The 14,954-nt window shown below is 46.5% G+C and overlaps 1 protein-coding gene across 1 annotated transcript in view; it reads left to right on the top strand.

Moving 5' to 3' along the window:
- Window positions 1–14,462, top strand: part of LOC119965615 (uncharacterized protein C7orf31) — a 99,014-nt gene extending 84,552 nt beyond the window's left edge. The window contains exon 9 of the mRNA XM_038796399.1: window positions 13,533–14,462. Coding sequence (XP_038652327.1) covers window positions 13,533–14,462 — 930 coding nt within the window. The remainder of the gene's footprint in view (window positions 1–13,532) is intronic.
- The last annotated feature ends 492 nt before the right edge of the window (window positions 14,463–14,954 follow it).

Below are 14,954 nucleotides of genomic sequence, written 5' to 3'. Positions count from 1 at the left end.
GTGGACATCTGAGGGTGGGCCTGGCGGGGCGCATGACGCGAGCCGGGAGCCAGCGTAAGAAGGGGTACGGCTGATTGGCAGGGGAAATGAAAATTGCTTATTGTCACGAGTAGGCTTCAAATGAAGTTACTGTGAAAAGCCCCTAGTCCCCACATTCCGGCGCCTGTTCAGGGAGGCTGTTACGGGAATCGAACCGTGCTGCTGCCCTGTGAGCTAAACAGCCCCATACTGCTCCCCAGGGAGCTTCCCCCCCCCCCCCCCCCCCCCCCCCCCCCCCCCGGGCTGAATGGGCCGATTAAATTGTCACGTGTTTTTGTACATCTGAGGAGTCTGAAAGCAGACGTTGTGTTTTTGCAGGAACGCACCTGAAGCTGGGGGATAAGATAAGGCTGAGGAAGGGAATGGGTGGGTAAGTGTTCCATTCGGAAATGAATATGGAGATGAGGAATGTGGCAGGGTTAGAACATAGAACATTACAGCGCAGTACAGGCCCTTCGGCCCACGATGTTGCACCGTCCGGTGAAACCCTTCTAAAGTCCCTCTACACTATTCCCTTATCGTCCATATGCCTATCCAATGACCATTTGAATGCGTTTAGTGTTGGCGAGTCCACTACTGTTGCAGGCAGGGCATTCCACGCCCTTACTACTCTCTGAGTAAACCTACCTCTGACATCTGTCCTATATCTATCTTCCCTCAATTTAAAGCTATGTCCCCTCGTGCTGGACATCACCATCCGAGGAAAAAGGCTCTCGATGTCCACCCTATCTAATCCTCTGATCATCTTGTATGCCTCAATTAAGTCCCCTCTTAACCTTCTCTCTAACGAAAACAGCTTCAAGTCCTTCAGCCTTTCCTCATATGATCTTCCCTCCATATGTAAATCTCCTCTGTACCCTTTCCAATGCTTCCAAATCCTTCCTATAATGTGGCGACCAGAACTGCACACAATACTCCAAATGCGGCCGCACCAGAGTTTTGTACAACTGCAACATGACCTCATGGCTCCGAAACTCAATTCCTCTACCAATAAAAGCTAACACACCGTACGCCTTCTTAACAACCCTCTCAACCTGGGTGGCAACTTTCCGGAATCTATGGACATGGACACCGAGATCTCTCTGCTCGTCCACACTACCAAGAATCTTACCATTAGCCCAGTACTCTGCCTTCCTGTTATTCCTTCCAAAATGAATCACCTCACACTTTTCTGCATTAAACTCCATTTGCCACCTGTCAGCCCAGCTCTGCAGCTTATCTATGTCCCTCTGTAACTTGTAACATCCTTCGGCACTGTCCACAACTCCACCGACTTTAGTGTCATCTGCAAATTTACTCACCCATCCTTCTACGCCCTCCTCCGGGTCATTTATAAAAATGACAAACAGCAACGGCCGCAAAACAGATCCTTGTGGCACACCACTAGTAACTGGACACCAGTCAGAGCATTTCCCATCAACCACCACTCTTTGTCTTCTATCAGCTAGCCAATTGGGCTAGCCCGTGGGTTGGTTAATAAGAAATTGCTTCTGAGGTGGGGAGCATTGTGGCTGATCCGGGGGTAGGTATGTGATGGTCAGTGGGAAGTTGGAGGGGATGCTGGTGGTCCTTGTGAATGTGTATGTCCTGAATTGCGATGGCGTGGACATGTGTTAGGGAGAATCCCGAACCTAGACACTCATCAGATGATAATGGGGGGTGATTTCAATACGGTCCTGGACCTGAGTTTGGCCCCGTTGAGTCCAAAGTTATCGAGGGTGTCGACGGTGGCGAGAGTTGAGGGGGTTCCTGGAGGGCATGGGGGGGGGTGGGAGGGACACCCGTGGAGGTTTGGGAGGCCAAGAGCGAAGGAGTTTTCATACTTCTTCCATGTGCACCGGGTGTATTCCCGGATGGATTTGTTTTGTGATGTTCAAGGCGTGACTGGCAGGAGTAGCTGACTCGGAGTGTTTAGCAATTGTGATTTCTGACCACGCACCACATTGGGTGGTTCAGGGAGAGGCCTGACGGCTGCAGTGCAGCTTAGCTGTGGGACTGTTGGTGGATGATGGGGTGTGTGAGCGGGTGGGGGCTGTAACTCGGGGGCACCTGGAGTTGAACGACCCGCAGAGGTCACTGCCGCCATTCTGTGTGAGGCACTCAAAGCGGTAGTTAGCAGGGAATTAATTTTGATTCAGGCGCATTGGGAGGGGGTGGAGCGGGAGGAGAGAGGCAGGGAAGGCCCTGAGCCCGGATGGGTTCCCAGTCGAGTTTTATTAAAGATTTGGTGCAGAGCTGGGGCTGTTGTTGGTGAGGATGTACGATGAGGCGAGGGAGAGGGGGAGATTCCCACCTACATTGTCGCAGACATCCATCTCACTGATGTTAAAGAAAGATAAGGACCCAGAGCAGTACCATCCAATATCGCTGCTGAATGTTGATGCCAAGCTCTTGCCGAAGATACTTGCATCGCGAATAGGCTGGTTTTCGGGGTATAAATTGAACATGGTGATACACTATCAATTACGCAAAGACGAGAGTAGGATGTAATCGAGGCTTTATTACACTGAGATGTGTGGCCTCCTGCAGCAGCTGATGAAATGGCTGCTGTATGGGGAGCACACATATTTATACCCGCCTACTGGGTGGAGCCAGCAGGCAGGGATCTACCCCCGTACCTGTAGTACAGGGGCCTTACCGCAAAGCACCTATATGTACATCCTATATATACAATATATACATCAGTGGTGACTACCACACATGGGTAAGAGGGTGGTAGGGGTGAGCTTCAGGAATCCAGGTAGCGCGGAGCTGGACCCAGCTACACAATTTGAACTTGATACAGCTAGTGGAGGGAATGAAGGCAGATTTTAAGAGGTGGAATATGTTGCCGCTATCACTGGCTGAGCGTATGCAGATGGTGAAAATGACAGTGCTGCCCAGGTTTCTCCCTATCTTTGTCCCCAAGTCCTTTTTCAGGAAAGTTAACAGGATAAAATGGGAGTTTGCGTGTGTGGGAAAGACCCCACTGGTGAGGGGGGTGTTCCTGGTGAGGGGGCAAGGGGGGGGCGCTGGCATTGCTCAATTTGATTAATTACTATTGGGCGGCGAAGTTTGTGATGGTGCGGAAGTGGACTGTGGAGGAGAGGTCGGTTTGAGGGTGGATGGATGCAGCATCGAGTATGGGGATGGGTTTGAGGGCTCTGTTGTTGGCACCACTTCCGTTCTCGCCGGCGTGTCCATGACTGATGGGGTTCTGGCAAGGATTCCCGGATTTTATATCCGAGGTTCTAGGTGTGGGAGTGGTCCCGAATACGGAGGTGCCGATATTGGGGGTGTCGGAATGTGGTGAGGTATTGTTATCGGGGAGCGTGAGTTGGAAATTTGTGGCTGTTTGTTAAGGTTGATGTGTTGCTCTCCTGATATTTTGTGTGTATATGCAAAAAACCTTGAATAAAAATATATTTTAAAAAATGTTTGTAGGATTCTTTACAACACAAAGCCCCACCACATCTATGTTTACCATCTCCCAGGTTTTTTACTCACAAATCCAAATATCAATATCCCTCTTCACCTGCATTGAAAGTATTTGTTCAGTTCCACTCTGCTGAATTTCATGCTCGCAGCAGGGATCCATGAAGTTGTGCTGGAAAATTGGGAGCAACACCGCCTTAGCCGATTGTGGAACACTGAGCTGCATTTTATTGGGTGGGGCAACTAATTTGTTGCTATGGTGTCTGCTGGCCCTTTAAATCTGAGGAGGCCACCCTCACAACCAGGTGAGAGGGGTAAGGGTTTGCCAAGGTGAGTCACACAGGCCCTGGCAAGGGTGAGGAGGCAGGAGGATGAGGACAACAGAGGACTATTGCCAGGGGGATGTCATTGTCACCAGGGGCCTCTCTGCAGGTCATCTGAATGGACAACCTTTTCCCCCTCCCCCTTCCACTGCCACTTCCTACTTAAACCCCCAGGGAGTCCCTGGGGCAGACTTCCTACAAGGTAGAGGGCCCATCTGTCAATTGTCAAAATGCCAGGGATGGTGGGAAGAAGCCGTTAGCCCCTTAAGTGGCTGAATTAGGCTCTGGGTGAGGGGGTTGGCCTCCACTTTTCTTGCCGCTGCTAAAATGGCTTGGTGGTGGGAAGACAACAAGCATGCCATCCCCCATCTCCCTTGGCTTTTATCGGGCTTCCCCTCGCCAAGCCTGTCATCAGAGGGCTGGCAAAATCTTGCACAGTGCCTAATCACAGCAAATTCAATTTTAAAACAGTGAAAAACAAGCATTTCGGCCATCAGCATTATTTCTAGCTTGCCCAAGCAGGGTGGTAGAATGTTAAGCCTAGAATATCTGATCGCTGGGCAGTCGTACCAAGCAGGTATCCCAAAAAATGGACTGGGATCCCCCTGGAAGTCCCTACACAAGGACTGCATGGGAATTGCCAAGGAAGTTCAAACCCTGCAGTGCACTGGGAACCATCTGATCCGCCACCAATCAGAGACCTCGGATTGTTCCGACTCTTAGCAGAATATTTACCAAGGAAAAGTTAGAAGAATTAAAACCATTTCTAGCTCCTGGCTAATTAGGCTGGTTTAGCTCACTGGGCTAAATTGCTGGCTTTTAAAGCACACCAAGCAGGCCAGCAGCACGGTTTGATTCCCGTACCAGCCTCCCCGAACAGGCGCTGGAATGTGGCGACTAGGGGCTTTACACAGCAACTTCTTTGAAGCCTACTCGTGACCATAAGCAATTTTCATTTTCATTCATTCTAGTACTGACCCATTGGCCTCCCAATTGAACCGCCTGACTACTCCCCCAGCCCCTCAACCTGCACCCTCCACCCTGTCCAGGACTATCCCTCCACCTCCCAACTACCATAGAATCCCTACTTGCTCTGTAGGGAAGTAGGTCATTTGGCCCGTCGGGTCTGCACCCACCCTCTGAAAGAGTACCCTGCCTTGGCCACCCCCAACCCATCTCCGAACCTCACACAACCCGCACATCCTTTGGACACTAATGGGCAATTCTATCATGGCCAATCCACTTAACCTGCATATCCATGGACCATGCCAGTCCATCAGCTATCCGCACCTTTGATTAGCCCCCACCGTCCACTCAACTACCCTCCTGACCACCTGGCTACCTCTCCAAACCCCTGACTACCCTCCCAACTCCCTCACAAGCTGCTGACTAACTACCACCCGAGATGAATTTGGCAACACCGCGATCATTCCCCCCCTCCACCTCCCGACTACCCTCACAATGCCACTGGACCCTAACTAACATCCCCACCCATTACTACCCGCACAGCATTCTGTTTCCCGCAAGCTCAGGGAACTTATGTGGAACTGTGTTTTAACCATTAACTCACAAAGTCCATGTGCTTGGCAGCTTGGAAGCAATATCAAATCTAAACTCGCCAGAGATACACTTATGCCATCCTGAGATCTGCTCCCAAAGGAGAGCCAACATGGCAGAGAGTTTTGTGGCAGAACCATAAAAATGGATCCACAGCGAGAAGCAGCACTATTTCCAGCTTGACAAGGAATAGTGGTTGATCGTTAAGCTATGGTCCAAAACCTCCATCACTTGAGATTTGGTCCTTTGAGATTGCTCCTCCATCCAGATTGATGAGGGAAAACTGTGCCAAGGCCCCTGATTTTGTCCAGCCCCATGGTAAGCCCATATCCCTTGGCCTTTTTATCAAGCTGAAAGATTTTGAGATAACTTTGTAGTCCACTCACTGAGAGTGCTTCACCTGGACCAAGGGTTGCTGAGGTACAAGCACACTGGACCTCCTCATTGCAGAGACCCTTACAAGCCTCAGTCCTGGATGGCCCTAGCATTTATGCGAGATTGTGATCCGTTAATGTGGACACCCCAACTAACTTTCTTCCATGGACCCTGCAGAGGCCTGTGGGAGCTGCTGGTACCCTCATAGTCCTCCATATAGTGCAGCCCACTGGCCCGTTCTACTCGCTCTCCTCATTCACTAAAATCCCGATCCTCCAAAGATATCCAAGGCACTTTGATTGCTCATTCTTTATGCAAGGTCAATTGGCACCTTTAATAAGGTGAAGGGCTGGCCACAAAAACCTGCATATGAGCTCTGACAAAAGTTTCAGCAAAATACACACACCTCTTAAATCTTACACTCAAATTCCTTTTGTAGTCAAACATGTTATCTCAAAATGACAAATCACCAAGGGAGGCCATTCAGAAATGAACGTGCCCATCACGGCTTCCTCCAGATATGGAGGAGTCTCTGGTTTTCTACTGTTCAGGAGACAGTGTACAGCTTCACTCTCTCAGCCCTGAAACTGCATCTTCAGTGTTGCTTATCACTCACAAAGCAGATTTAACTCCCCACGAGAACTCTCAGCATCTACCCACATGTGACAGCAAGGCAACAGCAGGGGAAGATGCAGTGACCTCAATGAACACATTTTCAGTGATCAAAACATGATGAGCTGCAAGGAATGGCTTGTTTGAGGAGTGGCCAGGCAGCTCACTTACAAATGGTGGCCACTGTGTCATGATGCAAATGTGGGATTATTGCATAATCACTACATTGATGATGTTGGAAAACTGAATCTATGGGAGTTCCTCATCGGATGCTGATGGGACCTCACATTCCAGACCCTTAAATGCCAAAACCATTGAAGCAGCTAGCAGCAGGATGAATCCAGGATTCTGGCAAACTGTGAAAGAATATACAAGAATCCAAACTATATACAATGCTCGAATTTTCCAGCCCTTTCCGGCAGTGGGATCTTCTGGGCCTGCTGAAGGGGACTCCCTGCAGTGAGCTCCCCAATGGTGAGACGGGCGAACCACACAAAATGCCATAGACGTGGGTGGGACCAGAAACTTATAAGCCGCCTCTGCCACCAGAAAACACACAACAGGGAGGGGGTCCAGAAAATCCCACCCAATGAGTGAGCATCTGTGCCACCTGTGTGCCTCAATACTACTTAATTTTTCTTACCCTACCGTTACATCTTAGGCCCGAAATCCACAGCTGTTGGGACGTAGCCTGCTGACTGCAATGCCTTGTTGACTGGAAGGATTTTGGCGGATGGCATCTCGTATCCTGAGGCCTTGAGGGCTCCGGCTTGCAAAGCGTCTCCTGTTCAGCACCTTACTTGACCTGACCTGCAGGACATGATGGGAATCAGTGGCAGAGGGATGGTGGAATGGCAGGACACATTTCGAGTGCCCTGGCCTGGGCTGCCTAACTGGTGCTCTTCTTCTCTGCGGGTGCTTGATGACACCTCTCTGACTCCTTGAGGAGAAGCGACATCCAGAGGGAGATCAATGTACCCCATCCCGCTCTTACCTAACGATCAAGACCAAATATGTGTAAGTTAAATGGATTGACCATGCTAAATTGCATCTTAGTGTCCAAAGATGTGTAGATTAGGTGGAGTTACAAGGATAGGACGGGAAAGTGGGCCTAGGTAGGGTTCTCTTTCACAGAGTCGGTACAGACTCAATGGACTGAATGAGCTCCTGCACTGCAGGAATTCTGATTCTCTGACTGCTTCACTGCATCAATGCCTAGAGTAATGCAGTGCTCGTCCATATGCAGCAACAGTTGTGTATTCGGTTGGATTTGGGTCTCCAAGGTGGATGTCACCTTTTACATGGTGGCAGCCAAGCGCTTGCATGCCAGAGCCAGAACAGCAGATAGAATCTGGGCGGCCTTCACCAGTCTTCAGTCCAGACTGCACATGGCCTCTGCTATCTCAACCTGGTTTTTCCCTGCCTGTCTCTGCATCTCCAAGGCCGAGTCCAGAGGCTCGTCATCTGCATGGGCTCATCTGAGCCAGATGTGCTCATGATTGTGACCTGAGCCTGCTCTAGAACATGCACCCACCAAGGTGAACATCTCTGCATTGGTGGAGGGTTCAGGTGAACGCAGTGATGGTGCATCCTCTGAGGATAATGAGGCTTCCTCCTCAGAGGTGTGTTTGAGGCTGGAGCTGGTCTGGTATTGCAGTCCTGCCCTGTTTCTTGCTGGTACCTGGAATAGAGAAAAGAAAGATTCAGTGATTGATTAAGCACGCTCATAAATTAAAAACATCTGACAGTCAGTGTGCGGAGTTGACAACTGCAGACTGGAGGCATCCTCACCAGTTTCTTTGGGGTGTATTATCTTGCCCTCAGTACAGGCACAGTCCTGCTCCTCCCCAGCTAGCTTGGCTGCCATCTCTTCATACTGGGTCGAGACTCTGATATCAGCCATTCCTGGTCTTGGCCCACTCACGTTTGTTGTGGGTTTTCTTCTCCTGCAGAAAGACAGAAGGATTGATTTATCCGAATGGTTGCATGGACAGTTCAGGAGCATGCATACCCATGGCAGCTACTGAGCCTTGCCCAGTAAGGGATTCAGAAGTCATTGGCCCTACAACTGTTTTGAGATTGAGAGCTGGTCACAGGATTGTTACGGCGTAGAAGGAGGCCATTTGGCCCATTGTGTCTGCATCGGCTCTCCAAATGAGCATCATAACTTTGTGCCATTCCCCTGCTATTTCCCCATACCCTTACACATTGCTTCCATTCAGATAATTATCCAATGCCTTCTTGAATGCCTCCATTGAACCTGCCTCCACCACAGTTCTAGGTAGTGCACTCTCGGCCCGAACTACTCGTTGTGTGAAAAAGTTTTTCTCACACCACATTCGTTTCTCTTGAAAATCATTTTAAATCCGCGCCCTCTCGTTCTTAATCCTTTTACGAGCAGGAACAGTTTCTCCCCATCTACTCTGTACAGCCCCCTCATGATTTTGAATATCTTTGTCAAATCTCCTCTTCGCCTTCTTCTCTCTAAGGAGAATAGTCCCCGATGTCCCACCTGCTTGTCATGTGTGCCATCCCTAAGCAGTTGAACTCTTACTGCCTGATGACCATATGAGAGTGTCAGTTTGCAGTGAGTAGACTATGCTGTTGACCCTGGTGGAGTGCAGCATTTTATTCATACTCTTCCTACACTACTGGGCAATTCTCCTGTGGGCCACATGAACAGCAACCTTTGCTGTGAGCTCTGCCCAGGCCACTAGTCAGACAGAAGGACCTTCTGCTGCCACCATTGGGATACAATCCTGTCTTTCCTGGACGGCTTGGAGAGTCTTCAACGAGGTATTGCTGATTCCTGGGCCTGCAGATTGCTGGCTTCTATCGGACATGTTTGTGGATGCAGAATCCTGAGCCCCTGGCCTGAAGTGAGTGAATGGTTGTCCAGATGCCCCTGAACCATGACACCTACATCCTCGGCCTCAAGAGGTAATGGTCGGGACTGCAACTTCCTGCTTACCCCCGCCATAAGATTCAGTGCTATGCATGGATAAATCAGGAATCAGATGAGCTCCACAAGATTGGACATGGTCAACTGTCCCACCCCACAGCAGGAATCACTCACTACAACCCCATCACCAAGCTTCAACTTCAGAATGGAAGATTCCACCCCAGGTGTACATAAAACTGGTGAAATGGGCAGAAAAATGACTGGTGAGATTTAATGTTGATTGGAATTTCAGATGATTATCAGATTGGGATTGAGGTTTCCTGCTGATGATCACTTTGCAATTGAAATTTCCTGTTTATTTCCAGTTTAGGATTAGCAATTTTGCGATATAAAAAAAACTTGAGATTGTGGTGATTGTATATCAGTGTAGATGCAATATAACTGAGAAAGCACTAGAGGGAGCATGGGAGAGATATAAATAACACAAACAGGAAGTCAGACCACACTTCACAGAAGGGGGAACTGGTAGCAAGACACACACAAGCAGCATCGAGGTAACTAAATTAAGCACTGAAGAGAGAACAAACTTACAATAAAGCATCTACTTCAACTTTAAGACTACGAGCTTTATTAAGACACAAGGAACAACACATGGTACCAGCAGTGGCTTCAGACGCTTACTACAAGATTACACCAGCTGCAGACACAGAAAGACCAAAATGGCAAGGAGAACTTCTACCGGACATTCGACTTGGGAAGACCTCGCTTATTCGATGATGTGGGTTGGAACGCCACCTCAGCTGAGCATAACCGGTAATAATGCCTGGAAAAGATTTGAACAAATGTTCGATATATATATCATAGCTAATTATTTAAAAGCAGCCTCAGACAAAATGAAAATAGCACTGCTCATCGCAGGACATGAAGCCAGAGAAACATATAATTGCTTTAATTACTCGAAAGATGAAGACAGCAGCAAATTAGAAATAATACTAAAAAAATTTGAAGAGCACTGTATGAAATTTGAACAGTACTGCATGCTCAAAGACCAAACTGCACAGGGACTGAGTGATGTAAAACTCAAACAATCACTATCAGAACAGAAAGGGTTCAGTCTAGAAATCGCGAGTGAACAGTCCAGATCGAAAGGAAAAAGTAACTTGAACTTTTCACAAAGACAAAACGCTGAAATGCAGTCCAGATAGAATGGAAAGGGTAACTTGCACTTTTTTTTTTTAAATGCTGAAATCCACTGTAAAATGGAGTCTGAGCGCATTTCAAAGTCTCTGGGGAACAAAGGACGAAAATCTGCGTCTGCGCATGCGCAGGAGACAGAAGCCACGCATGCGCAGTTAAAATCAGCCGTTTTGCGTTCTGCGCATGTGCAAGCCGCTCATGCGCAGTTTTAAAAAGTTTTGGTCGCAGATCGTTATGCGCATGCACAAGTCGCGCATGCCCAGTTGAAAGGAATGAGTGCACCATTCGAAGATGGTTCTGCGCATGCGCAAGCCGCGCATGCGCAGTGGACACAAAACCGCACAGTAAAGGAAGACCGATTTGCGCATGCGCAATCAGTTCCTACGCATGACGTCACGAGCGTCATGACGTCTGAGGACCCGGACCACGCCCACTTAAAAGGGAAATGCCCGAAAATTAAAAACAAGAAACTTAAAGCTGTAAAACCCAATTTTCTTACTCAAAAGACAGAAAAACGCCTGAACTTACACCAGCGGATGAAAATGACTCTCAAAACACCCTGGAACGAGCAGTCTGCACCACCCAAAGTGAAGAGAACAAAAACAATTCCAAAACAAAAAAAGATGAAGAAAACGATACCAAATCCAAAACAAAAAAAGATGATTTGTTTTTCGAACAATACTACTCGGACATGGCTGAGTTATTCGGATATGCTGATCACAGCAGCAGCAACACGGTCGCAAAGCTCAACACGACTCTACTCATGATAGCTGAATCCAACACCATGGTGCCATGGCAGATCGTCGATACATTGGATGACAGCAGTACCCAAGACGAAGATGACGCCATACAGAGAGCACAGAAAGACTCCACAGAGAGAGCGATGACAGGCTCCACAGAGAGAGTGATGAAAGACTCCACAAAGGGAGTGACGCGAGCCTCCACAGACAGCTCGTTGAAAGACTCCAAAATGGAAGCAAGCAAACACTCCTTAGCGAGCACCATGCATGAACAAGACCATGAAGGTCAACCCACCGTATCTGATCAACCACAAGCAGACTATGAAAGTCTACCAAGCTCACATAATCAAGAAGAAGACAATGTAAATCTACCCACTGCATGCGAAAACAGTGACAATGTGATCACACTCGACATACAGGAGGTACAGGATCACAGCGAGACTGACAGATCTCAGCTTGTCTGTACAGAAGCACAGAGTAGGGCCACCCAAGAGTCCAAAGAGACCACATCAATAGAAATCGTGAAGATTTTGACTCCAGAAGAGGAGCACCAAGAGTCCAGAGAGACCACGTCAATAGAAATCATCAAGATTTCGACTGCAGAAGAGGAGCACCAAGAGTCCAGAGAGACCACGTCAATAGAAATTGTGAAGATTTTGACTCCAGAAGAGGAGCACCAAGACCAACAAGAAAATGAAATCGTGAAGAATTTGACTCCAGAAGAGGAGCACCAAGAAAGCAAAGAAGAGGAATTAAATCCACCACAATTGACTCCAGAACAGGAGTACAAAGGAAGCAAAGAAGAGGAATCAAATCCCCCACAAATGACTGATGTCATCAATGCAACATCAGATCACTCTCACCATTCTCTAGGTGAAACGTTCAATGTAACAGATTCCACAAAGGACACTCTCACCAATAACTGTGACAATGATTCAAATTATCCACACGGGACACATTGAGCACAACAAGAAAAACAAACCACAAGAAGCAGAGCAGAAACAAGAACAACAACAGCAAGAACAAAAGCAACATAAAGCGCAATAAGAACAACAAAAATCGCAAGAAGCACTGCAGAAACAAGAACAACAACAACAAAAACTACAAGAAGAACAACAAAAACAACAAGAAGTATAACAAAGACAACAACAAGCACGACAAGAACCAAGACAGAAACGACAAAAACAACAAGAACGACAATGAAAACAACAAAGACAGAAACGACAAAAACAGCAACAAGAATGACAACGAAAACAACAAAGACAGGAACAACAACAATGAAACAACAACTTGTACAAAATGGTACAACTCTGCACATGAAGGACAATGCCACAGCACACAGCAAAACAATGACAAGACTACGAACATGCCATGGGATGACAAGGAATCTCACAAACTCACATCTGCTCCAGAACAAGCAAGTACACCAGCTTTCAAGGCACATGACACACTAAATCGATACCACAAGCACAGAAAAAAGTCCATGTCAGTCAACATCAATGGTTCGACCATACAAACACCTCGGGATGATGTATTGGTTACTTAAAATAACAAGAATAACGACAACATTCACAATGGAGTTGCAATAGAAATATCACCACGTCAACAACGAAAAAGAAAAAACTCAATGAACAAATTCATCAAGTTTGGACTCATAAATGTTTTTATTAAGATTGGTCTCATAAATATAAATTGGCTTTGTAAAATATGCAATAGCACCATCACTTGTATAGATACACATATCGTAAGTAATCTAACTGTTTTGTACAATTTTCTTTAACAATGTACAGAAAATATGTAAAGAAAAAGGGAGGGATGTGGTGATTGTATATCTGTGTAGATGCAATACAACTGAGCAAGCACTAGAGGGAGCACGGGAGAGATATAAATACAAACAGGAAGTCAGACCACACTTCACAGAAGGGGGAAATGGTAGCAAGACACACACAAGCAGCATCGAGGTAACTGTAGGTTAAGCACTGAAGAGAGAACAAACTTACAATAAAGCATCTACTTCAACTTTAAGACTACGAGCTTTTTTAAGACACAAGGAACAACACAGAGATCTAATTGTGCTTTTCTACTTTCTCTGGTTTACTTGTTCCTCATTGATATCATTAACTAAATTCATCAATATTGGATTTCTTCACATGCACTTTGTTAAATATTTGATTGATTTAACAAGCATCACCTAATTTTGGATGGATGCTAAGTTTGCTGTCCACATGTATAAAACCCTAACGTTCAGTCCATTTGAAGTGCACTGGAAGCCCAGTTAAATTGATAGGTGTGAATGGGAGGAACTGGTTTCTTATTGCCTCAGCATTGGGTATTAAGTTTTGCTGTCTAACTCTGTTGTACATTTTCCAACAGAAAGAACAGTCTCATCCAGCCTTTATGCCTAATCCACCCTTACGGCCCTTGAAGGAAAAGGTGAGCTGCAAGAAGGTTTGCACAGACGATGACATTGACTATCAATATCCTATTGCCCCCCCTACGTCCCCAAGTGCACCAGCGCACGATTCATTTCATGCCAAGTCACAGTTGCCCATATGTGAAACTGATCCCAAACCAAGCATTGAGACAGTTACGTGTAAAGATAAAGAAAATCTCAAAAGTTGGCAAAATAGGCGCTGCCACACCGCCATGTCAGCAAGCATTTCCTGCCCTGATTATGACATGCATCTGTTAAGATATAAGGTTCAACAAATGAAGGATTATGACAAACCCTGTGCATTTTACCAACATCAGGCAGAAAGGATGATGGATTGTTGGGCAACTCCAGTTCTTAGTGTAGACCCAGCTTGCAGAATACCAGACCTTGAGCATGCTCAGTCACTTTGGAAGAGACCAAAGTCAGTGCAAGATGGGATTAGTTATATAGATTTACCACAGAGTAAGTTGTTCGGTTTTACATCAAATGAGAAGCACATGGCTCTGAGTAGGCCAGCTCGGTCAAGGGTTGAAAACGATGAAGAAAATGCAAAATGTCATAAAGAAGTCAACTTTGCATCTGGCGATACAAGGGCCAATTGTATATCTTATGCTTCAGGAAATGAAGAACTGTTTGAATCAATGCAGCAGCCACAAGTGGGGAAGGCTGACCTGCTGATTTGTGATGATCCGAAACTTCAGGTTTCAAAATTAAAATTCCCTTATGGATTCAATAAAACAGACGTACATAGGCACCTGGATGAGATAGCTCCTGAAAAAAATATGGATTATCGGGAGAACATCTTCTCAGGGAGGAGACACACATTCTTTGGTCTAAATTCTTCTTATTTCCACAATGGAACTTTGTAATTAACCATGGCTTTTCAGAACCTTTGATAACATTAAAGTTAACAATGATTTACCTTTTAATTTATTGTATTTTATGACTCAACAGTTAGTAGAATTTTGGAATACAGATTGCATTGGATCAATCAAGAGAATTAATCTTCACTTTATGATTCAACACTAACTCTTCATTCTCTGTGGTTTCAATCTTCTTCTCATCTCACTTTACTCTCCTTCCTCTGAATTCACTGGCCTTTGATCCCTAAACCTGTCCTCCAGTTATACTCTCCTGACACTGATATCATGTTGCACAGTCATGTTTTGTGCTTGCCATCTCCCATGGCATTCCTGCTCCCATGATCTCTATCACTAACAAGGCCACCTTTCACCAATTTCTTGTATCTGTTAAAACCCACATCTTCGCAACACCTGAAAAAGATTTCTTTAAATCACTTCCAATTACATTTTCTAAAAAAGCAATTGTTAGGCTTTCGCCCTCCCATTGCCTGTGATTGA

This window comes from Scyliorhinus canicula, chromosome 5, assembly GCF_902713615.1.
Source record: "Scyliorhinus canicula chromosome 5, sScyCan1.1, whole genome shotgun sequence".
Classification (NCBI taxonomy): domain Eukaryota; kingdom Metazoa; phylum Chordata; class Chondrichthyes; order Carcharhiniformes; family Scyliorhinidae; genus Scyliorhinus; species Scyliorhinus canicula.
This window is presented reverse-complemented; position numbering and strand designations above follow the sequence as displayed.